Raw genomic sequence first — 26,261 nt, forward strand, 5'->3', positions numbered from 1 at the left:
TTAGACCTTTCTGAAAACATGTTTTTAATTAAATCTACAACACAATAAACTTTGCAGTAAGTGAAAGGGTCTGAATGTTTTCTGAATCCACTGTATGTAGTAAATCAGAAATGTAAGGCTTTCAAAATAAACATAGAAAGATAAAAAATAATACAAAGAGAAGGGGTCTAAATACTTTCTGAATCCACTTTACATTATTTGGAATGGTGGCAGCTTCCCTTTAATATTCAGCTACAGAAAAGAGCTAAAAAGACTGATCCCAACATCATTTAAAATAAGATCATGAGTCAAATTGGAAATTCAAAGGAGATTCTGTTTTTAACTTGGTCTATTTGTAAGCCAACATTTGCTGTAACTATTGTACATTCTATTTCCTTTTCAGCCACTTTTTTTTCTTTTATTCAGTTTTCAATATTGAAATTTCTCCTATTAAATATATGTATTTTTTGGTAATCATTAAGTAAGTAGTTATTTACAGTGTCATTAGACTTTTTTCTTTTTGTTTTTGCCTAAGGGGACTGTCTAACATCATGCTCTAGGTTTTTTTGCATCTGGAATGTACTATCATAAGATATCTCAACTGTAATCTTTACTACACTGCTGCTAGAAGTTACTTTTGTTTTGGATGTACTCTATCTCTACACATGTCAGAGGACTGGGACTTTGTGAAGTGTGGTCTAGCCACTTAGAGAGGCAAAATGGGGGAGGGCTGAGGGGTAGAAAGCTGGGGGGAGGCTGGTAGGGAGAGCAAATTACTTCTTATTTATCCTTTTTACCCTGACATCTGTAAGTGCCAACATGATAATAGGCTCTGTAGCAACAATACTCAGCAATCATTTAAAATCAAGGTTAAAGCTATTGTATGAAACAATGTGCTACTTTTACTTAACTTGACAAAATGTCTTCAAAATTCCAGAAGTGTGTCTCTGACCAAACAGTGAACTTTATGAGCTGGAATGTCAAAGGTCTCAATCACGATCTAAGAGAAAAAAGTACAGTATTTTCTTGCCTAGCAGGTCTGAATGCCAATATAATATTTTTACAGGGGACTCGCTTAATAAGTAAAGACCAGTTTTGGTTGCAAAGAGATTGGATTGGCCAAATATTTCACTCCACCTACACATAAAAAACTAGAGGTGTGGGAATCTTAATACACAAAACAATCCCATTTGCAGTTTCAGACCAAGTAACTGATCCTGAAAGTAATGGGTAATTTATTGAAATCTAAAGTAATGTGATAAGTATCTACACAACTAAAGTGATTGATAGATATTTCATCCAAAATGTATTTGCATCTGTTCCTAATGTGAACACCCATAAAATTATCATGGCCGGAGACTTAAATCCTAACATGGTCTTCATCTTCAGTGGTGATAACATCTAACACTGCAAAAATAATCACACAGTTTGTAATGGATCATAACTTATCAGACCCATGCCATATTCCTTCTTCTCATCAGTACCTCTCAGTTACTCAAGAATTGATTATTTTTTTATAGATATTAATTTATTTCCCACTATATATTTATTTCCCAAATATAAGTTTGATGCTCTTGTTATCTACGATCATGCCCCTCTGATCATGGAGCTTAAATCACTGTGCCCTGAACACTCATCTTGTAGCTGGCTTCTTAACTCTCTGTCATTAGATGATGAGAACTGTGCAGAATTCATCTCCAAGCAAGTTGATTATATTTTACAGACAAATTCATCCTCAGAACACTCTGCAGGAATACTCTGGGAAACTATTAAATTATTTCATGTCTTTCTCACAAAAATTAACTGGAAACAAGAAGGTGTTGGAGCTAATCAGTGAAATTAGCAGAATCACCTCCCACCCATTTCTATTCCAGAGGCAATCCTGATCAGTCTTGGAGACTCCGACAGCATCTCAATAATATATAAAAACGTCTTAAACTCCCTTCCTTTCAAAGATCCTAGGGTACTATGGGGAAAGGATCTTTCAATTAACATCTCAGAAAAGGAGTGGAAAGCAGCCATACATAAAATACACTCTAGCTCCATATGGACAAATCATTCAATTATTAAACTTAAAATCTTTCATCAATCACATTTATTTCATTTAAAATTGTCTGAAATGTATCCAGGGCAGATCCACCCTGAGAAAGTTCCGTTTGAGCTCCAGCCTCACTGGGCCACATTTCTTGCTATTACATTCTGGACAAAAATCTCTGAGTGCCTATCAGACAGCGTTGGTGTCACAAACACTCTTAAACCATTAACAGCTGTGTTTGGTGGACTCCTGGATGGGCTTAAAGTGGAGAAGGACAAACTGATTGTAAGTACCACACCACTAGCACACAGACTTGTCTTGCTCAACTGGAAGAATCCCAGCCCACCTGTCATAAGTCAGTGGGTAACTGATGTTCTGTACTATTTGAAATTGGAAAAAATAAATGATCACTTAGAGGATCTGTTCAAAACTTTTTTAAAATATGGCAAGATCTTATTAATCAACTCTTAGAATAAGCATTTATATTGGGGAAAAGAACATTCTCCTCTCTTTGCTTTAATTTTTATTAAAAAAAAAAAAAAAGATTCGCTCATGTTGTAGTCTCTCCTCTCTTTCTCTCGGGCTGGGGCTGAATTACGGTTTGTTAAGTTAGACATGATTGCATGGAGTGTTGTTTTTTTCAAATAATATCAATAAAATTAATAATAATAATAATCAGCTACTGATAGACACTCACTGAAGCCATTTTGTGCTCAATGTCTGTAATTTACTGACTTTAACAATAAATTAAATATGGACTGAAATTTGTTTGTTGAATCAAGTTATTCTGTTTTTATAGTAATTTTCTTGATTTTTATATAATGAGCCTCATCCAGCATATTTTCTCTTTATAAGGCTGGGAAATGCTTGACAAGTATTATTTAGTTAGTCAAACAACTAGTGGGCAAGTGGGGCATTGCCACCACTTCATCTCCCAATAGATGGTGATGTTGTTCAAAAATTTAAATAGTAAACTAGCCTCAATAATTTAGGGTATTGTTAAAATGTTTATAACAAACTCAACTTAGTCATCATAATAATTTTTTTTTCAGTTATCCACGATATGTTTAAAGCATTTTGTTTTTGTTTTTTTTTGGAGGGTGTGAAATTTTCTTTCAGTCCGGTACCTCTAGCCTATTATGGGCTTATGGACCCTGCAGTCTTTTCAGCAGACCTTTGCTCTTTTGTATGAATGTGCAGCCTGAACCTCAGGTCAGCCATGAAGTTTGAAAGCTGCAGTCCTTTTAATCAATCCATTGGGTGATTTTTTTTTGCGACACAATTCAAACGGGGTGTGATATTCTATCATGGTATTTTGGAATAGTTGTTATCATTATCATGAATTACTTCCATTACATAATGCACAGTACAATTTAACACTTTGGCCATTGAACAAAAAATGTACATTTATTCATATGTATTGGCATTTCTCATTACAGTTTTGAGTATTTGGTGTTGAGATATCATTTAATATTATCAGTTGGTGGTTGTACTGTATGACAATATGTTGATAGGTTTTCATTTTGTATGATTCTTTGTGGCATTATTTGGTTGACATTTTATCATAGCTGGTGCTGGTAGCTTAATACATTGTTAAACAAGTGTTTCTTTATCATTCGGTGAAAAAAGGTTTACTGGATGCTGTCTCTGTCCTCAGCCCTCCTCTAACACTGCTTCCTCTGCTTCAGTCTATTAGCTCCTTCCAATGATGTGTTATCTGCCACATCCTTTGCACACTCATGCTGTCAGCTCTGCTTCACACTGCTTACTTGGGGTCAAAGGAAACACAGTCCAAGTTAGGATCCTTCAAATACGCTGCAACAAAGTGGGTGTCTTCTAAGTTCTTCTTTTTAAGTGCTTGATAACTCATTCACTCACTCACTCATTCACTCACTTACATTCCACCCTATGTGATTCTGATTACATTTCTCTCCAGAGTCATCATGGTCTCACCACGATGTTCGTGCCCAAGACACTTCTGCAAACAACAATTCAATTCAAGCAACAGTAATCATTTCTGAATCCATTTTTCCACTGCAGGGTTGCATAGATCTCATCAGTATAACACCCTTGGCAGAAAATTACTCTGTATAAGCCTAAAGTCCATCATGCACTCTTAAAAATAATGGTTCTCTAACAACACTACATGATACTTTACAGGGCTCCTCAGCTTTGCATCTAATTCTTTTAGATTACAGAACTGTCAGCCTGTTCTCACATATTATTTGTTCCAATGTGACTACTAGATCTGTCTGTGGCTACTTGATCTATACCCATTTTGACTAGGAACCTATCCACTTTTCCAGGGAAGCCCACTGCCTGTGTACCTAAGAGGCCACACACCATATTAAATTCTCTGTTCCTGGAACAAACTTTGTGTTTTAATCCCCCTAATGACTGAGTCCCCAACTATCACTACTTCTCTCCAGGGATTGGTTTTAAGGTTGCATTGGGGCTTCTATCTATCTATCTATCTATCTATCTATCTATCTATCTATCTATCTATCTATCTATCTATCTATCTATCTATCTATCTATCTATCTATCTATCTATCTATCTATCTATCGATCTATCTATTCAGTTAGGGTTATTAGGCTCACCATTCAGCTCCACAACATCCTGAAAACGGTGGTACACCTCCAACTCTGGGGTTAATGCCAGTCTGCCATTGACAGTATGCACCTTGACAGTAACAGTGTGTAACCTTGTACTTACGTCAAGCCATAACCCACCTGGTTCTGCCTCTCAAGTCAGGAGTCTTCTCCTGCACCTCTTATCTGAAAGATCACACTCGCATACATAATAAACCAACATGTGACGAATTGTCGGCGATAATAGTTCTGAAAGACGGAGATATCAAGGACTGAGTTGATATTCGTGTTTATCCAAAAGCACAGCACGATTCGTCGCAAGCGGCAGATCTGGGAAATGAGTAGCGCGTAGGGCCCGCACGAGGGTTGGCGAGCATGGGGTAGAGCCCCCCAGTATATTACAGTTTTACAAGTTTGCATTCTTTCCTGTGTTGTCTGACTTAACTAATATTGTTTTTTTTTCTTGCTAAGTTTGTGTTTATGAGTAACAATAGTGTTGTGGTGTTAAGTTATGATCCTTGCCTTTTTTATGTTGAGCCTTTCACCTGATGCTGCAGGCGGGGAGCCGCTGCCACTGGTGTTATGATGTCTAACTTTAATGCTTTTTTGCATAAATTACCTTGTACTTCCTGTTAATCTATATAAATATGGTTTTGAGACCTAAGGGATTCAAATATAAGGTATGATTTTGTTTAGAATCTGTTATGAGAAAGTTCATTATTTAATCCCATTTTGTCACAATAAATTTCTGTTTCTTCCTTCTCCATGGAAATCTTGCCCAGAATTCGGGGCGTGCTCATTTGGGACGTTTGGTAACAATACAAAAGTCACCCAGGCATTTCTAGGGTATACAAGTTTGACATATAAACCTTGCTTTGCTGTATTAGATGATTTTTATTTAGTTTTTCTGGTTTTTCAAATCCCTGCTATCGTTTTTGAGTTAGATTTTTTTCAATTTGTCTTTGCTGAAAGCTCTCCTTAACTGTCAGTTTTGATCTTTTACTCATTTTTTGACTTATAACTCTCCAGGCCTCATTTTAATACTTTGCTTAGATTTGATTGTGAAAATATGTACACACCAAAAAAAAAAAGCGTACTGCAAAAAGAAAAAAAAATTATAAAACCTGGCATACGCACTTTTCAATACAATTTGTTTGTATGTTTATAAATCTCAATCACCTTTTAAATGAGTACATGAACACTCCTCCACTGCTACCTTGAAACATCCATATATGGAGTATAATAATTAACCTCATAAATAGGCATTCAGGATGGTGCAGCACGTCATTGGCTGGTAGAGCAGCTCCCTCCTAAGGCACTGAGACCCCAATACCTGCGTTCAAGATTATCTGGCTGTGTTCCACAACTGACAGCGTAAGATCATGCGTAGCATTATAGAGCCTCCCTTCTGCAATCTGGGGATTCGGGAAAGGCGTACAGCACCAGCATCTGAGCGATAGCCACTCTCACCTGACACATTTAATGACATGCTTGCTATTACAATGAATAATACAGGCCATTTGAAACACTCAGGCTTCCGAGAAGCCATCCAAAATGTACAGCATCATTATGTCTGTCAAAGCTAATTTGCCTCAAAATAAATGAATCACTGGTTGACCTAGGCTGTCGAGACACAATGTTTGCCGGTCACATTTTGCATGACTTGTGCTTTACTAGAATGTTTATGGTTAACAAAAGCAGCTTTGTTCCTGCAAGGTGCCCTTATTGCAACATGAGTTCAGTAAATTGCTCCAGTTACTACTGCAAATTGCTTTTTATGTTGGCAAAACATGTTATGTTTTATGTTTGTACACCCACACCATATGAAAATGGGATATAATCCTCGTCAGTCAGCTAATGGCTTCCAACAATACAGTAGCAGCATGATGAAGTACAGTTTGACTGAGATATTCCTGACCTGTCAGCCAGTTCTCTGAAATGTGACAACTGGTAGCCAATAAAAACTGACAAAAAACCCCAAAGTTTTGCATCGCCAATATGTAGCATTGGGCTTTTAAAAAAGGGAACTAAAATACAGTCTGCATCATATTGATTGTTTTTGAGGGGTAATATTTTTGTCACATCACATATTATAATAATGGCTCAGCAATAATAATTATACATGTGAGTCATCATTTAACTGGTTTGGCTGCATTTCCCTGCTTGATTAAGGGTATCCTCATTTCCCAGTTTGTCTGAAATGGTGCGTACGCATGGGTCAGAGTTGTTGTAAATATATACATGTTCCCCCATCAAGTTTTCTTTTGAAAATCCCTGCTCATTTCAAGACTCTTTTTGTGCTTACGTAAGCTTTATAAATGAGGCCCCTGGTCATTTTCATTTACAGTATGTTCTGCTGTCTCTTGTGAGTCACTATAACTGGTATTTAAATTGAATCATCAGATAAAATAACTGCTTTAGCATTGAAACCGTTCCTGTTATTTGGTTTGTGCTTTTTCTTTGTGGATTTCTCCTTTTTATTAATGGTTTTCCATCTCTCCTTTTGATATTTGCAAATTTAAAAGACTTAAAAGATATTATTCAATGTTACAGCACCTAGATGACACATGGTTGATGATTGTTTGTTACTGCCATGTAGACCATAGGATCTACACGTTATCAGTCAACATGCAACATGCTCTGAGCCTTGTTGCATTGGAGGCACATTTATAAATTTCACCAACAAACACAGGTGACTCTTCACCTTGCTAGTGAGTTATTGGCTATTAGTGGGAAAGCACAGCAACTTTGGCATCCAAAAAAACAACGAGCCCAAATTAACTTCAACTGTTGGTTCATTTTATTGGCAGCTAATATTACTGATTTAGTTAATGCCTGATTGTGATCTGCTGTAATTGGAAGAACCAAATGAAGTTTAGATAAATTCATAAGTGGAGGTGACACAGGCACATGTTATTTTTAAAGTATCTAAGTATTCAGCTTCATTTTGTCCCTGTATTTAGTTCATTAAATAAGGTTATTAAGCACATTCAGTAACAGTCATAGTTGTTTTTATTTTATTATTACTACTAGTAGTAGAAATAGTTGTATTTTATATATTAATTACTTTCAGTAATAGTAGTAGTAGTAGTACTTTATATGTTATTTATTATTATTATTATTATTATTAGTAGTAGTAGTAGTAGTAGTAGTAGTAGTTGTGTGTGTGTGTGTGTGTGTGTGTGTGTATGTGTATATATATATATATATATATATATATATATATATATATATATATATTAGTGGTAGTAGTTGTATTTTATACATTAGTAGTAGTAGTAGCAGTTGTGGTTGTATTTATTATTATTATTATCAGTGGTAGTAGTAGTCATATTTTATATTATTGTTATTAGTGTTAGTAGTAGTATTTTATAGTTTTTGTTATTACTATTAGTAGTATTATTTATATTTATTATTATTAGTAGTAGTAGTGGTAGTAGTAGAAGTAGTAATTGTAGTACTATTTACTGTATATTATTCTTATCAGTAGTAGTAATAGTAGTCATATTTTATATTGTTTATTATTATTGGTAGTAGTACTAATATTTTATAGTTTTTATTATTGCTATTAGTAGTAGTAGTTATATTTGATGTTATTAGTAGTAATAGTAGTAGTCGTACTAATAGTAAAAGTTATATTTTCTATTATTATTATTAGTAGTAGTAGTAGTAGTAGTATTAAAATGACTTAGCTGTATCAAGTAACAAAGAGTAACACCACATTGATACCCTGGACTATTATTATTAACTAGGCTTTTATTTAGAATGGAAACAAATCGTTTCCATTAAATACCATTAAAGACCACATTTATAGACTACCCTCCAGATTGTAGCAACCCTCACAGCAGGCCCACCGGGGGGGGAGACAAACGGGACTCTGGTCCGGGGCCCTAACGGAAGGGGGCCCCTTCACGATTGATTTTTTTTGTATACGTATTTGAAGGTTTTGGCATGTGGGGACCCAGGGGAAGGCAGAGGGGCCCACATGTATGGGGCCCAAATATTTCTGGCGAAGGGCCTGCTCCCAGTTACAGTTGCATGCGCAGAGCAAAGCTTTTTAAGACTTCAGCTCATCAAGACATACTTGAAGTCCTCCACAGCACAAGAACATATAAGCAGCTTGGCTGTCATCAGCATCATGTCACAGATGACTTTGCCTCCATAAAATGTAGATGTGTGCTGTTGTGATAAGCCACAAAGGCACTGAAGAAACCCCTAAAACATTCACTTTCAAGTTTTAATTATTTTACATTTTTAAAGTATTTTTATTTGATGTTAACAATTTACAGTTAAATTTGTGATTTGGGCTTCCTTGTTTATTGGTGACCACATAGAATTTGAGAGAATGCACAATAATGCAACTCACAACAGTTTGCAAAGACATCATTCCAGGTGTGAAATTCAAAGTGCAACGGAGAACAAGATGGCTGGTTCCAGGGTTATATTGTCAATCAGCAGGAAGGGGCGGGTCCAGGAGGGCAGACAATAGAAGTGACGTCAGTGGTGAAGTGGCTGTAAATCTTCCTTTCTGCAGAGGGGGGAAGAGAGAAGGCATTGGACCACATCGCCAGCCCCTGGTTGGGCAGGTACATAACATCTCCAAAGCCCTTAAGCTGACTCCCATGTGCACATGTGTGACAGTGGCCATTCATACTGCCCTTTTATACATGATCTTATTCTTGCATCACACCCATTGTAAGGAATTTATTTCTATCAGCTTTACAAAAGCCGACACTAAGCATTTACATTGGCAGTGATATACCTCAGGAACTTGTCATTTGGAATGATATTTATTGTCATATTAACAATATGTTTGCTTTCCACATTTCTCTTTTAGTAATATTCATATGATAAACAGGCATGAATGGAAACAAAAACATGTCTCTTTTTTATTATTTGGCCATTGTCACTTCTCATTACGTGGCCCTGCTATATTTATGATAGTAATCCTCTTTCTCCATCCCAGTATGGTACCAATTTTCCTGTTTGGGGTCTCAAGTTAAAAAGTTTAATAGCCCTGGCTGTAGGTGAATGATGTATTTAACATTAACCAAACACCAAGAACTGGAAACTAAATACAGTGTACGTGTTTTAAAAATCAGCTTTGATCTTGTGGTTGTAGCAACCCAAGTAAATTAAGGATCTTTCAAATTCTTTTAAAGGAAGAGATTATGACACCCACTTGAACCAAGACTTTATTAACTAAGTACTTTGGGAGCCAGTAGTACAGCATGTTGCTGCCACTGACAAAAACTTGACTCAAAATACCTCTCCCAAAATCGGACATTCACAGACAAGCAGATTGAGTAGATACAAACAGGTTGCACATCTAACAGAATTATATCATACATTCCTGATTTTGTGACAGAGATTCTTTGAATAAATATTAAAACATCAGAGTAATCCTAATAAATGGCTTCCTTAAACCAAAGGGTTAGATTAGATTAGTTTAGATAGAACTTTATTTGTCCCTAGGGAGATATTTGGCTTTTCACAGATGCTGTTTAAACAATTAAATACATGAATAGATGTGAATATACAGTATATAAAGTGTGAAATAAGCACAGAAACATAAAGAGTTGGGGTTACCACCTTGATAACCCTGTATAGCTGAATTAATGGTGGCACCGAGTTCAGTCTGCTGAGGGATGAAGAGAGAAAGTATTATTGGACAGTGCCAACTCCTGGCTCGGTGGGTCATTACAATTATTTGAGCCCCTAAACTGTCTCCCATGTGCACGTGTGTGATAACAGTATGTGTGTGTATATACTGTGATATATAATATATATTGTGGTGAATAATCAAGCCTTGACACAACAAAGAGGTTTGGGGCAGCCTTCCGTATACTTGAGAATTGACTGCAAATGCAAAAAGGTTGAGAAAATGGTCTTTACAGACAAGAGTCCAAAACAGAACTGAACAGGTTAGGAAACATGGCGGATATAAAATTGAAAAGCAGGAAGAGGAGGGATCTTGGAACCGGAACTGGAAACAAGGTCATTTGGAGGTCGGCTCTTCTGTTGGTATGGAAGTGATGTCTTCTGGGACGGAACTAGAAGTGATGTCATGAATTTCCTGCATTTAGTCTGTGGGGAGATAAGAGAAAGGATTAAGGCACTCTGCCCAGGGCCGGATTTAGACTTGATAAGGCCCTAAGCTATTTGAGACATGGGGCCCTTTATAAGTCCAGATATTCTATGTAAGTGCCAAATATGATTTGTAAGCTGTAGCTTGTGTAGCTTATACGTAAATCCTGCACTGACTCTGCCACCCCCTGGTCTGACCAGGACTTCCCTTTTTCTGAGCCTTTTAGCTGCCTCCTGTGTGCATTTGACAATATATATTTCTCCTTTATAATAAAAAAGTCCTGGGATGAGACGAGACTTTGTGCCAAGAGATTTAACCACGCCCCGGGCTGGAAATTAAAGACAAAGAGTAGATGGCAAAGTAGAACGTCATAAAGAATTCAAGAACATTGACGTGATACAAATGCAGAACAGGTTAGAGATAATGAAAGTACTAAAATTCGAAAGTTTCAAAAAAAATATTAGTAAAGATTGCATTAGCCCAAACAAACAGAAATTATTACTCGGTGAAATAACGGAACAGCGAAAAGAGATCGAATATATTGTTCAGATTTAAACTTTAAGTTGGAGACTTGTAGATTGTCTAATTCATGTTCCCAACAGGGAAAGTAGTTTTTCTTCCCAATGAAGAGGCATATCCACGAGAATTAAAAGATTTGTTGTTTGGTGAAAGTGTAATTTACATATGCAAGAAACGCGAAGTGGCTGGCACGTAGTGCAGGCCAGGGGGTTGGCTAGCGAAGCGAGTGTGTATACTTACACCAAAAAGACTAAAAAGGAAAAAAATTAAAACATAAAAAAGAAAGTTCTGACTTGGCTGTCACAGTCCCAGTGAGACATTTTGCAGACGTATTGCAGTTGATATATGGGAGCTCCCATAGCGTTTCCTGTCACACTTCTACTGAATAATTCATTGGCTGAAAGTCCTCAGTGTTAGTGTGTCAGAGAGAGGATGTGCAGCATTGTTCATAATGACACTCAATTTTGTTTTCTATCTCTCCTTCACTATGATCTCCAGGGGGTCCAGTGTGCATCCCATAGATAAGCCTGCCCTTTTAATTAGCTTGTTAATTCTGTGGGCTTCTCTTGAAGTGATGTTACCGACCCTAGCACACCACAAAGTAGCAAATCATACTGGTCATCACAGAGTTTTAGAAGATGTCACTTCCCACATTAAAGAAGCACAGAAAAGAGCCTTACTTATACAGTTCCTCTGTTTTACGAGACCACTAAAAATTGTCATTAATGGGGACACTCGAGTACTTGAAGGAGTGGCCCAACTATACATCGCTGAATGGTGACTGCACATAAAGGCTCTTTGGTGCAATGAAAGTCAATAAGCAGTTCCTTGGTTTTGCTGATGTTAAGGCGTAGACAATTCTCTTTGCACCAAAAACAAAGTTCTCCACCTGAGTCCTCTCCTCTGTCTCATCCCCTTAATCAATACATCCATCAGTACAGAATCATTTGAGAATTTCTGTAAGTGACATTGCCTTCTATTATATTTAAAGTCGGAGGTGTACAGAGTGAAGTGATTAAGAGACAGGACTGTTCCTTGTGATGCTCCAGTGCTGCTCACATCCATTTCAGAGACACAGCCCTTACCCGGCAGTTTAATGTCCAGGACACCATAGGCTTATCCACCTGCATACCTCTGTTTAACCCTTAACAGGGATGGCTGGATGGTACTGAAGGCACTGGAGAAATCAAACAATATAGCCCTCACAGCGCTGCCAGCTTTGTCTGACAGTCAAACTGTTGTGGGTCCAGGTGGTCTACCACAAGAGGACTCCTGTATTCCAGGACCTGTCCCTCAAAGGTCTTCATGTTGTGAGACGTAAGTGCCACTGGTCTGTAGTCAACAGGTGAAGAGACACCTGCCTTCTTTGAAAGTGCCATAGTAGTGGCACTTTCTGAAGCCTTGGGGACAAAAAATGAAAAGTGACGGAGGACACCACAAAGTTGGTCAGCACAGGCCCTAAGATCTCAAGGACTGACTCAATCTAGTCCCGCAGATTTTCCTGTGTGAAATTACATTACTGCTTTACAAGAAAGGCAAAAGGCGCAAAATGCTTTTCCTTATCTGTGTTTTACATCAAAGAGTTAATTTATTTTGTTTTATTATTACAGTTCTTCCATATAAGAATTTGATTACTTCTTTAATTATCGTACATATGTTTAAGCTGATAACATCACTTCATTTATTTTTACAGGAACAAAGAGGACATTTCCAGCCGGGCTACTTCTGCTGCCTCAAAGCTGTAACGATTTTACTTCAAAAGTAAAGGAAAATTCCATGTGAAAGCCATGCCACCAGGTATACATACTTATTTAAAAATGAATTCAGTATTTGCCAGATGTAAAAGCTGTAAAATTGCATTTAGCAAAATTATTCCAGGATACAACATTGGGACAAAGTCCTAGGCTCAAATCCCTGTCTGGTTATTATGTGATGTTTGTATGACCTTTTGCACTTTTGCATGAGTTTTCATGTCACATCCCAGACACACTTGTGAGTCCAATACGTACGCCTGTGTGAAGGTGACCTGTAATGGATTGCCACCCATTACATGAGTTAGAGACAACATTTGTGTTTGTTTGATTGCCTCTGGACACTTTGTTTCTGTTCAAAATTCACATTCTGTTTAGTAATGTGAATGTTACAATACACAACTGAATCTGAGAGAGAGCCAGGGAGTCCCGTCCATTGTTGCTTCTGCATTGTCATTTTTGATGAGTTCAAAAAGAGGAGAGACAGGGTGAGGTTGTACATTTCTAAATCAGAATAAGTTGGGATGGTATGGAAAATGTAAAGGAAAAAAAGTGCAGTGATTCTTAAATTTACTTTGACTTTTATTTCATTGCAGACAGTATGACCCCAAGATATTTCATGTTTTGTCAACTTCATGTTATTTGTTAATATACATCCATTCCTGCATTTCAGGCTTGCAACACATTTCATAAAAAGTTGGGACGGGGGCAAAGTAGGGTCAGCAATGAGGTCAAATAATTAAATAATGATGTGATTTCAAACAGATGATTGTAATCATGATTTTGGTTCCAAAGGCTTAGCCTTTCAGGGGCAAAGGATGGGCAGAGGATCTCCAGTTTGCAAAGAAATGCTTGTGAAATTTATTGAAATGTTGGAAAGAATTATTGGTAGGGATTTGAATATTTCTCCCTCTGCGGTGCATAATATCATTAAATGATTCAATGAATCTGTTGGCATTTCAGCAAAGGCACAAGGCTAAGCTACACCTGTGATCTCTGATCCCTCAGACTGTACTACAGGAGTCCTCAACTCCTGTCCTGGAGGGCCCCAGTGGCTGCAGGTTTTCATTCTAACCCTTTTCTTAATTAGTGCAATGTTTCTTTTGAATTAATTCTAATTGACTTGATTTTTAAGATTTTTTCCCCCGAATTTCTTCAGCATTACTCTGAATTGCTTCATTTCTTTCCTTAAATGGCACCCAAACAGAAATGAAATGTGAATTGAGGGAGCCAATAGAAGGCCAACTAAGTCAGGGCCTCAAACTCCAACCAATTTCACTCCAACCAGTTGCTTAATTAGGCTCTGATTCTTGTTGTTAAGTAAACCTGTTCTTTAATTCCATGGCTTGTTGCTGCTCTCATTGTGCAATAACATACATTTCTGAAATTGTTGATGTTCTCTTTTATAAGAAAACCATTAAAATGTTTGGGGGAGCATTCCTGAGACCTTCACCTTTCTTTATTTTCAGATATTGTATGATCAACATGTTGGTCATGTTTTGGCTCATTTTGTATCTCATTATTGTTAGGCTGCTATTAAAGGAAAAAGAAACAATTAAGGGGCCAGGAGTCTTCAAGAGCAAGTCAATTAAAATGAATTCAAAAGAAGTTAATTAGGAGCAAAAACAGGTCATTAATTAAGAAAAGGGTTAGAATGAAAACCTGCATCAAGAACCGTCACTCATAAATAGCTGATATAACCACATGGGCAAGCGATGACTTTAGTAAACTTTTGTCAAGTACTACAATATGGAGCTACATTCACAAAGGCCACTTAAAACTTTACTGTGCAAAAAAGAAACCTTATGTTAACCATGTCCAGAAGAGGCGTCAACTTCTCTTGGTTCAGAGGTACCTGGGATGGACCATCTGACATTGGAAACATATATTGTGGTCAGACAAATCAGCATTCCAGATATGTTTTGGTAGAAATGGACTCCATGTCCTATGGACAAAAGATGAAAAAGACCATCCAGACTGTTATTAGCAACTAATCCAAAAGCCAGGGTATGTCAGTGCCCTTGGCAAAGGTCATTTATACTTCTGTGATGGCAGCATTAATGCAGAAAAGTACATTGAGATTTTAGAGCAACATATGTTGCATTCAAGATGACGTAATTTACAGGAGCGTTCATGCATTTTTCAACAAGACAATGTAAAACCACATTCCGCACACATTGCAAAGACATGGTGGAGAAAGAGGAGGGTACAGGCACTGGACTGGCCTGCCTGCAATCCTGACCTGTGCCCAGTAGAGAATGTGTGGAGAAGTTTGAAAGCGAAAAATGAGGCGATGACAACAACCAGTACTGTTGCACAGCTTAAGATGTGTTTGCAGGAAAACTGGGACAAAATAATATCTGAAGCACTTGGTATCCTCAGTGCCAAAATGTGTTTTAAGTGTTGTGAGAAGGAAGGGTGATGTTACAAAGCGGTGAATGCTTTACTGTCTGAACTTGTTTCAAATGTGTTGCAGGCCTAAAATGCAGGAATGGATGTATATTAACAAATGAAATGAAGTTGACCAGACAATACATGAAATATTGTGGGTTCATATGGTCTGCAATGAAATAAAAGTCAAAGTAAATTTAAGAATCACTGTTTTTATTTGCATTTTCCATTACATCTCAACTTTTTCCAATTTGGGTTGTATTTCAACTGATATTCTTATATTAATGTTACTTTTCTTAATTATCTGCTTTGTTTCGTATGCCCGTGTTTATGTGCCTTGTGTCTTGTGGGTGGTTCCTCAAGAAGCGGGACCCCCTAACCTTCACCACCAGGGACTGCCCTCAGACCTATAAAGGTGAATGTTTCCCACAGTTCTTGGTTTTTGAAATGCAATGAATGACCTAGAATGGTGAAAACATAAACTTCAGAAGGTGTAGTAACACAGTCTGTTCCAATTCTGCTTTAAGACAGACAGAGGGATTCTAAGTATTCAACAGACGTTGGGACACCTGTGCAAATTGTTTGCTTCAACTTAAAAGGCTTAATTTACTTTAATTGCTGCAAAACATTTGCAGTTGTAACCTATTAGTTGTTCCCTGAAGAAGGTCCATTTGTAATGTTCTGCTATTTCATTTTTTGCTAACCCAAACTTTAAACTTAAACTTCTGGGGCCTCATGTATAAACGGTGCGTACGTACAGAAATGTTGCGTAAGAACTTTTCCACGTTCAAATCGCGATGTATAAAACCTACACTTGGCATAAAGCCACGCACTTTTCCACGGTACCTCATGCCTTGTCGTACGCAAGTTGTCCGCTCGGTTTTGCAGACTGGCGGCACCCAGCGTCAAAGCAGTGCTACTGTTCCTGTGTGGTTACTCCTTATTTTCCTGACGCGGCTTTATAAATACACTGAAACTAACCGCATATTGTTTATTAGTGTAACACATCTGATTGTAATAAACTTGTAACAATATAATGGTCCAGGGAACAGCCATAGTATTCCAAATACCATAATTGCTTTAGCGTTGTTACTCTCACTTCTCCTTCTTCTTTCAGCTGCTCCCGTTAGGATTTGTCACAGCGGATCATCTTTTTCCATATTTCTCTCACTGCACCACTCGGAGTATTTATATCACTGTATCTGAGTATGAATCACAACAGCAGCTGATCGGAAAGAGAATTATCGATATACAGCTTCAAGGACATGCTGTCTCAGCCACTGCAAAACGTTTTAAAGCCTTTCCTGTACAGACCTCGCAGTTCAGAAACAGTTTCATCCCAAGAACTCTAAATGCACTCAATCAATTGCACCTTGTAGAACTGTTTGTACTTATAAGTACAATCACCTCACTGTAAACTTGCACTACAGTTATAATATTACACAACCTGAGACAATTTATAAAGCATGTATTTACATATGATGACGATATCACTTTTAAGGTGAAATGCAGCAAAATATGTTTATTAAATTATACAGATAAAACTTTAACTTCATTTAAATAATCTATATTCTTCACTGGGAGTGTCGTTAAGGATAGAATAATTAAACATGTACTACGAAAATATTTCAATGTTCCTTAAACATTTTGAAGAATCGGTGCTAAGCTTACAGATGGCTTAACTTCTATTACAGAGCTGATTGTATGGCGATCGGTTACTTGGGGAAAGAAAAGCACTGACTGCAGTGATGGCTACGCCAATATATATTGAATATAAAACAGAAAGAGAAAATAACAACACAGCTAAAAACACAGCAACAAATTTTGGCAAAAGTTAAATGCTTGTGTCATGAGCACGAGGCGGCTATGCAGTGTCTGCAACGGACGTGGCCATCCACTGTGCATAAGCTACTTTACTGACATTGGCGGGCGAAGGAGCCACCGATTCTTCCTCTGCCCAGTGCCACCACAAGCCTAGAGCCGCCCTGAGTACTGCTGCAATAAATTATTTCATCGAAGTGAAAAACATGTTTAATAACGTGCTTTAACTCCTATCATCATGAAAATGATATCACGTATACATCTCAGTATTTTAGTTATTCAGAGAGCTGTAATATCACGAATGTAATGGACTCTGTGTCCAGTTGGAGGAAGAGAGCCGGTTTAAGAAGCAAGTAGTGATTCACACACATAGGCACATAGAAGATCAAATACAAAACAAAGCATTTAACGTGCTACTTTAATTACGATGTGATTTGAGAAACTGGTTAATTAAACGATTTTAAGATGAAGTTTATGATGTTCTACTTTAATGACAAAATAAACTAAGTGATTAAAGTGGAAATGTCGAGATTGAAGTTGACATTTCATGCTTTTTTCCCCACTGTGTGCCTTTTTTTCTCTGTACCCTAATAAGCTTTCATATGACACTCAGACAGTGGGCTACAACTCGGCTTTTCACGGCGACTTTGATATGTGACTTCTTTTTTATTTCCGGCACTGTGCGATTTTGTGAATGTGAGCTTTCAAGTTTCTCCAACACGCTATGTCACTCGATCAACTTCCTTTTGTTGATTATACCACGGTTTATTTGAACAAATAGTATGTTTTTCCTTTGCCTCCACTTGGTATTCGCTGAAATTCTTATATTTTCCCCCGTGCTTTTCCCATTGTCTTTTCACAGAAGGCTGAGCTTAAGGGCAATTTATATTGATTTGCATATTCAAAGAGGCGTAATTCTGGGAGGAGTTTGGGCATTACATAAAGCGCGTGCACGAGCGTTAGTTTTCACGCTGATCGGGATTTATGTAGCGGAAGAACGTGGAAGTTGGAGTACGCACAGATTCCTGCATCCGGATTTTTCTGTGCGTAAGCACATTTCGGCTTTTGTGCTTACGCCATGTTATAGTGCGAGTTCTACGCACGCCGTTATACATGAGGCCCCTGGACATTAACTGCTACCATTTTCACCTTTTAGGTCATTCTTTGCCTGATACCATAGAATATACAATAAATTAGCTATGGAGAATTGTAAAAGTTAGAACATCTATATCATAAGGAAATTAATTATCTGATTGTCTTCTAAAAGTCTTTCTTCTCCTTTCTAAATCCCATTAACCTTTGTCTAAGGATGCACTTACTTCCTTTACAAATTGAGCCTCAGTCAGAGGAGCTTCTGCTGGCTGCTGCAATATTTTTTTGCAAACCCAGTAATGAGCACTGAGTGATTTGCAGCAGCACCACAACATGTGTGTTTAGGGACCCACCACCACTTTGATTTTCTGGCTTCCAGGGGGTCCAAAGATCTACTTAGGGGGTCCCAGAACACCTGTATTCTACACATTGAATTTAATAACAATAACATATTTGCATGGATGTATTTCTGTCTTCCAAATGGAATAGTCTAACATATTTCCAATAAACTGTTTCTGCTTTACAGATATAAACATGTAACATATTTGCACTGATGTTTGCTCATTTTCAGTTCATGCAGAACCCTGTAGCAGTGAAGAAGCCTCATTTTGCTTGAACGGTGGTAACTGTTATAGAATACCATCAGCGTCATCCCCCTCATGTGTGTAAGTAACATATTTCCTATTTCTTCACCATATCGATGTAGAAGATAAGCTTAATTTCCTGTACATCATTATACATCCATCCATCCAACCCGCTATATCCTAACTACAGGGTCATGGGGATCTGCTGGAGCCAATCCCAGCCAACACAGGGCGCAAGGCAGGAAACAACCCCGGGCAGGGCGCCAGCCCACCACAGTCATTATACATTATAATTGAAATAAATATAATTGCAGAAGTTATTGAAAATCAGTAAGAAATAGTATAAGATGGGGAAATGGTCAGAAAGATCAAGTGTTATTATACATTCATGCATTGGAAGAACAATAGTTACCCTTTAATCAGTACTTAAAATTAGTGTTACGGTAAGTAAACAATACAAATTTGTTTAATAGAAGCCAATTTCTGTCCATCCGGCAGTTACACCTTGTTGTTGGTCGTATTCAGCATTAATGTTTGTGATGTGCCAGGGGTGGAATGTGTTTTTTAATGAATGCCTTAAATTTACAGCCTAAGATGATGGTTGGATGGAGTACAAAAATAAATTGCATTATTCACTCTAAGGGCACGTTTATACTTCACGCTCATAACATGTATGCCACGCGTTCCCAGCGTTCATTTGACGCATATTCTGAGCACATCCTCAGAAATTAACATGACGCGTGCGTAAGTTGCATTAGCCGCATAATGTCGGGTTGGCACAGTGTTATCAAGTCGGTCCGTGACGTCAACAATCTACATGTGACAGAAAGCTGCTTTTGAGATACTACAGGATCAATGTGTGTGCTTCGATGTTTGATGAATGGTTCAATGTGGTGTAGCAAAATGCTGAAGTGCACCACAAATGCATTTGTTTTTATATTCAAGCGTTGCATATTCCCCAACATAATAACACGATACATATGAAAAGTCTCATATATCATTTTCTGTGCTGTCTTTTTTTTTTTTTGTGCACCTTCACAACTGCATCAGAAAGTACAGCAGCATATTTGAGCCACAGAGAATAAAATTAAGGACATGGTGAAAAGGTATAATTTCGGCTTTAATCTTGAAATGTCCACTTTAATCTCGCAGTTTACTTTATCATTAAAAGTAGACCGTTGTAAATGTCATCTTAAAACCCATGCTGCTGGGGCTTCCTCCTGACCTGACAGCAGCAATCGCCACACAGAACACATTACATTTATGATATTCCAGCTCTCTGCACATTTAGAATTCTTAGATTTATACTTGATATCACTTTTATTGTGAAATTCATTAAAGTATGTATGTTACATTTTAATTGAGTACTGGTAATAATTACACATGTGGGGGCGGCACAGTTGGCAGAGCGGTAGCACTGCTGTCTCGCAGGTAGTCACATCCCTGGTGTTCCCTGCCTGGAGTTTGCACGTTTTCCTGGTGGGTTTCCACAGTGTGCTCCGGTTTCCTTCCAAAGACATGGAGGTTTGGGGATTTGGTGACACTAAAATGACGCTAGTGTGTGTGTGCTTGTGTTTACCTTGCGATGAGCCGATGCCCTTTCCAGGGATTTTGTTTCTGTTTCGCGCCTGATTCTTGCTGGAATGGGTGCATCCCTGGATTGATGGATGCAATCATTAAACATCCTTTTCAGAGATATTGTGGCAAGGAATTTAATGCGTGTTTCAGGAAATTCACATCACAGCAAAGCGGAACCTGTTCTCAATGTGATGATATCTCGCACTGCCACCTGGTGCAATGTTCCAGATTTACGTAAAGTACGCGTTCAAGTATAAGCAGTACAACGCTTGCGTAGCAGTAGCATCTGCTGGAGCATGTGTCGTGTTGCGTGAAGTACAAACCCAGCTTAACAGACAGTCCATCAAAAACATTACTGCTGGTGTTGAGGATCCTTTAGCAGATATCGTATAATTGAGGCAACACAAAAACTGACACTATAAATTAATAAAGCAAAATTCAAAAAGAAAAAACGTGAAATAAAAAACATTCATAATGGAGAGAGTACTAATTTCAATTGAGTCCATTAAAAATTCTGGTGATCTGCACTCGTCATTTTTTTCAATGTATCATTTACTTTTTTATGCTATAGTGTTAGTTGTATGCACCATCTGTTGAAATGAAAAATGCTAAGCATTTTATGTTTACAGTCAACAAACACCTTGGAAAAGATATGACGCCCCTGAGGGAGTGTCTCGTGAGTAACATCGTATGTATTGTAGATTTCAGTTGCAGTCTGTTAAATTCTAGGGTGATGTAATCAGGTCAACACTGACTACAGTCTCAGAGGAGTGTATCTAAAATCTTGTGGAATCCATTTAAAATGAGGCCCTACCCAGTATTAGTATAGTGGTGCTGAGAATTTTCCTAGTGAATGTACTGTATTTTGATTTTCTGTTATGGAATGTTTTTTATGGAATAATTTATTTTATACATTTGTATTGCAGTTGCAATGAAGACTTCAAAGGAACACGTTGTGAAGAGTTCCAGCTCCTCATGAAAACCACCTCAGAAAATGACAGAGGATTGATTGCCGCAGTAGTTATTATTTCAGTCCTGATTGCTTTAGTACTAATTGCTGTCATCTACTGTGCACACAGGTAAGGCTCGGTGATGAATAAACTTTAATAAACACACATTAACACCGTTTATTCAACATAATTGCTACACTTGAAAGCCAACACCCTGTTCGCTTTCTGCTTCAATGTTATCCTTTTCGCCGTGTGTATGTGGTAACTCAGAGACCTGTTATTTTGCTTTTACTGTTGTCCCTGCATTTTCTAGTTTCTGTGAATTTGAATATAGGGCTTGGATTAATCCTATACCTTGATTAATTTTTTGGGACAGAAAAAGGCATTAAGTGTTTTTGTGCTTAAGGGAAAAAGTAAATGTACCGTATTAGTCAATAACTGGTTCGTGACAGTGTGGAGCTTGCATTTGATCCTTCTGGCTGCAGGGAGTTTTATGAAATACTCCATTTTCTTCCCATATACACAACATGTACAAGCTACTTGGATAAGTGTCATTAAAATGGTTAAGTGTGGGCACAAAGGTCAATGCACTGAACAACTCTTTTGTTTATGTCGGCCTCTTATTGTCACTACTAAGGATTACACCGAAGCCGATGTAATAATAACAACAATGATAATTCTTTACGTTTATATATCGCTTTTCTCACTACTCAAAGCACTTTACATAAACAGGGGAACCACTTCAGTCACCACCAATGTGTAGCACCCACCTGGATAATGCCATTATTGCGCCACTATGCTCACCACACATTAGCTATTAGGTGGCATAAGGGTGAAAGAGATAGTCAGTTAGAGACAGGGGGTGATAACAGGGCGAGAATGGATGAAGCCACAATGAGCAATTAATCCAGGTTATTAGGATACACTCTGCTGTTTTCAATAGATGCCCAGTGATCGTTAAAGACCACAGAGAATCATGACCTCAGTTTTGCATCTCATCTGCAGGATGGCACCACATTTACAACACAGTGACCCGGTCACTACACTGGGGCATCAAGATTCACACACAGGCCACAGGGAAAATACCCCCTGCTGGCCTCACCAACACCTCTTCCAGCAGTCACAACAGCTTTTCCTAGATGGTCTCCCATTCAAGAGCTGCCTGGTCCTGAACATACTTAGCTACAGGTGGATGACCTGTTTTGAAATGCATGTGGTATGGCTGCTGATGCCAATCGCATGTTGTAAGTAACTGTATGAAGTAAAACAAAGATGAGACTCACAGAAAGCTCTAAATCTCACGTCCTACAGCCTATTCATGGTTTTACACAACATGTCTGGTTTGGCTCTGTCTGAAGTCTGTGCAAATAGCCTGGAAATGGCAGGATTTTTTTGCCCATCATGATGATCGATTTATGAGCTGATTTAGCCTTCCAAGAGCCATTCACTTCAAACTGTATGCTGAATTGGACCTGGCTTTAGCAAGACAAGCTGACTGTTACCTGTTCATATCCAGGTTTGTAATAATTGTTGGCTGCCTGGAAAGAGACTCATACCAGAGGAAACTTGCAAACAGGTCAAGTACATCTCAGCCATGCTTTAGCACCATCACACTCGTTGTGCTGGAAGTCATAAACAGCTCACAAGGCACGTGCAGCAGAGTCTGGTTTTATAATGTAATAGTGGCAATTGACTGGACTCATCTCTCTATTATTAAAGAAAATCTTGAGACAAGACTATTGCCAAAAGATTTTTTCAAGTCCCAACCTCCTTTCAAACATTTACGACCATGCCCATGGTTCTCTCACCTCTCATTTGTGTGAATGCTTTTGTCAAACACAGTTCCTGCACTCTCAGCTCTTATAAATTTTTACGCGTTCCTCACTGTAAGTTCCCAATAAAAGAAGGCTTATTATGTCCAAATCTTGAACATCCTGAAGGGGTATCAACAGAAGAAATGAGTACACAGGAAATCCTAGCACCGAGAAACGATGAAGTCAAACAAATTTACCCAAAAACTGTCGATCGGTTACACGTCAAATTGGTTAAATGCGTATCAATAGACTATGCTGAAGCAGTTGGTGGTGGTGGTGCGGAAGATGAAAACATCAACTTACAATATCCTGTAGAATATCTACAACCGTTAACACCGTCCAGTCTTCCACCTGACGAAATACTGCTGAAAGAAGGATGTATCGTAATGTTATTGCGTAATTTATGTCTGAGTGATTAGCTGTGCAATAGGACAAGATTAGTTGTATTCAAAATTGGTCAAACAATTCTGACATGTAAAATTTTAACAGGAGACAAGAATGGTAATGTAGTACATCTCTGCGGATAACATTTGACACCAAAGGAGATCTTGATATGCCATTCATATTAAAACGTTTACAGTTTCCCGTTACATTAGCTATTTCTATGACAATTAACAAATATCAGGGATAAACATTTGAAAAAGTCTGTTTATTTATTAGAGAGAAAGAAACAATATTCACTCATGGGTAGTTATACAGTATGTTGCATTGTTACAATGTAAGTCCAAACACGGAGACAAAACTGCGATATTGCTGAAAAGTTAATTCAAAAAATTGTTTTTACTGAAGTTTTACAGTAAAAGTGTAAGTTTAAAAAGTATTTGTGTGTTAATTTCAAAGCCAAACAGAACAAAAACGTATAACGCAAAGAATACCTCTAACGCACATCATGAAACATAATTTTCTTTCAATTTATTATGTTTTACTATTTTTTACTATGGTTAATTACTCGCTGTAATGTAAAATAGTTAGGTCTATTATGCATATGTAACAATTCCCGTGAAAATAACAATCTATTTAAATTGTACAGAGCTGCGAAGTGGCTCGCGTGTAGAGCCCACCCGGGGGTCGGCGAGCAAAGTGAGCAGGGGGCAGAGCCCCCTAGTACTGCAAAAAGAGCACCTAGAGAGAGAGACGCTGCTTTTGCTAACATTAAGCAGGTTCCTTCTATTAACATACAAGTCATCTGTGATGCCAAGGTGAGACGGGCTAATGTTGTGATTCAGTGGCCTGGGTCAACTCATGATTCATTGATTTTGAGGCAAAGTAGCACTGGCAGATGCAGACGATTTTCTGATTAGTGCTGTATATGTTGGGTAACATAACTGACTGAAAATGCAATGATTCTCAAAATTGCCCAGGATCTTCCCACCAGAAAGATATCTGTAAATGTTAATTTGGCTTGCCGTAGGTTCTGCATCTTCAGCTATTTCTGAATATTGATTTTTGTCTTATGCCTTTTCAGGTACATTTGCCTGTTGTGGATTTCTTGTGTTTTATTTTACATTTGGTTTAAATTTGCTATCTTAAAGTTTTAGTGGTATAGTTTATATGGTGCTTGAACTTGTGCATCTCATTATTTTATAGTAGTCACTGTCAGTCACGTCGATTGCTTAGTTCAACACAATTTGTTGACTAAACAAAAATTTAAAATTTATGAATATTCATTTGCAGTGTTGAATATTTAATGAGTTATCTTTTAATTGTGCCCTTTGTTGTTTGTATTGTATGACAATACGTTTATAGATCTTCATCTTATGCCATTATTCGTGTAACATTTTGTCATCACTGGTGCCCATAGACTAATTCTGTCAGTATCAGTCTCTTGCATCTAATCATTTTTTTATATATAAATTCTCCTTGATCTCTAAAAAATATTTTGACCTTGTTTTAGGGGATTATAAATCAGAATATCTCATGGTTACATCTGTTTTGGTACTTGATACATTCTTAACAATATTGGAAATAAGTAGCTTTTTCCCCCACTTCCATTTAGAGGGGCATTGGTGAACGTTTGCCTTGCCATTGCTAGCTGAATGTAACCAGAAGTGTGCGCTGTGTAATGTTTCCAGTGTAGATTATAAAGGTCACATCATGTACTTTCTGGTTGTCTTTAATTTGATTCATTCCAAACCTTAAATCCTTAGTTTCTATGAAATATTTCTGGTAAACAAAGCTTTTTGACTATGATTTAAGATTGGTTACGTTGTGTGTTTATTAATTTTTGAATTCCTACCCTCCCCATTTAGCCCTGATTTTTGTTACTTGTTTTGAGTCTTTGTGGTTTTCTTTGAATTAGTGGTTATGACAAACTGGTTGTTCTCATCTCCCAAATCTTTTTTGTAATTTGGCTGATGTCCCGTCCTTAAATATATTGTAAAGAGTAGTATGTCTCCCTCACTCCTTCACATGAGGTTTACTCCCTCCTGTGAGTGCAGATGGTGGTGTCAATGGCCTCAAGGGAGCAGTTTGAAGTGGAGTGACACTCGCACAATCCCACCAGCCAATCCAAGCTGATATCCTAACTGAGACTTGCCTGTAGCCACGTACCCAGGGCAGTGAATTTAAGCAGAGGCGGGGGTCTTTGTGTGCTCCAGATGTCCCTAAACTCTATCCTCTCTCTGTCATTGACGCTCACACAGACCCTCTACATGGCTTCTCGGTGGCTCTGCCCCTTCTGGCACCACCCCTCTCTCCCAGTCTCATGTGGATCCACCATGTGGCATTTAACTTAAATGTTGGTCTAAAAAAAAAACACTCCTTAGTTTGTATACCTGAGATCAGTATTTAATAATGTTTTGTTTTTATAACATTCAGTCTGGAGGACTGGTTTAGATTAAGTATTATAGGACACGATTAAAAAATTGATCACTACAAGTGAAGAATAAAATTCAAGCTTGTTGCTCTTCCTAGGTTACAAGAACCTATGAAAACTATAATCAGATTCACAGGAGAGTCTTCAAATGCTCTTTAAACACATTGAAGCAGTGAGAGTGTTGAACGGAGGTGGGCACCTTGGTCAACCAGCTAGCAGTCACAGAAAAGAGTCTGGATTGAGATTTGATAC

At 37.9% G+C, this 26,261-nt stretch overlaps 1 protein-coding gene across 2 annotated transcripts in view; it reads left to right on the plus strand.

Annotated features, from left to right (window-relative positions):
* The window catches only part of LOC120541627 (pro-neuregulin-4, membrane-bound isoform-like), a 58,197-nt gene that overhangs the window by 24,211 nt on the left and 7,725 nt on the right, over positions 1–26,261 (plus strand). For both annotated transcript variants that reach the window (XM_039773430.1, XM_039773431.1), the window contains exons 2-4: positions 12,907–13,010; positions 18,840–18,933; positions 21,357–21,509. In XM_039773430.1, the coding sequence (XP_039629364.1) occupies positions 13,001–13,010; positions 18,840–18,933; positions 21,357–21,509 (257 nt within the window). In that variant the 5' untranslated portion in view covers positions 12,907–13,000. The remainder of the gene's footprint in view (positions 1–12,906; positions 13,011–18,839; positions 18,934–21,356; positions 21,510–26,261) is intronic.

The sequence above is a fragment of the Polypterus senegalus genome, chromosome 12 (assembly GCF_016835505.1).
Source record: "Polypterus senegalus isolate Bchr_013 chromosome 12, ASM1683550v1, whole genome shotgun sequence".
Classification (NCBI taxonomy): domain Eukaryota; kingdom Metazoa; phylum Chordata; class Cladistia; order Polypteriformes; family Polypteridae; genus Polypterus; species Polypterus senegalus.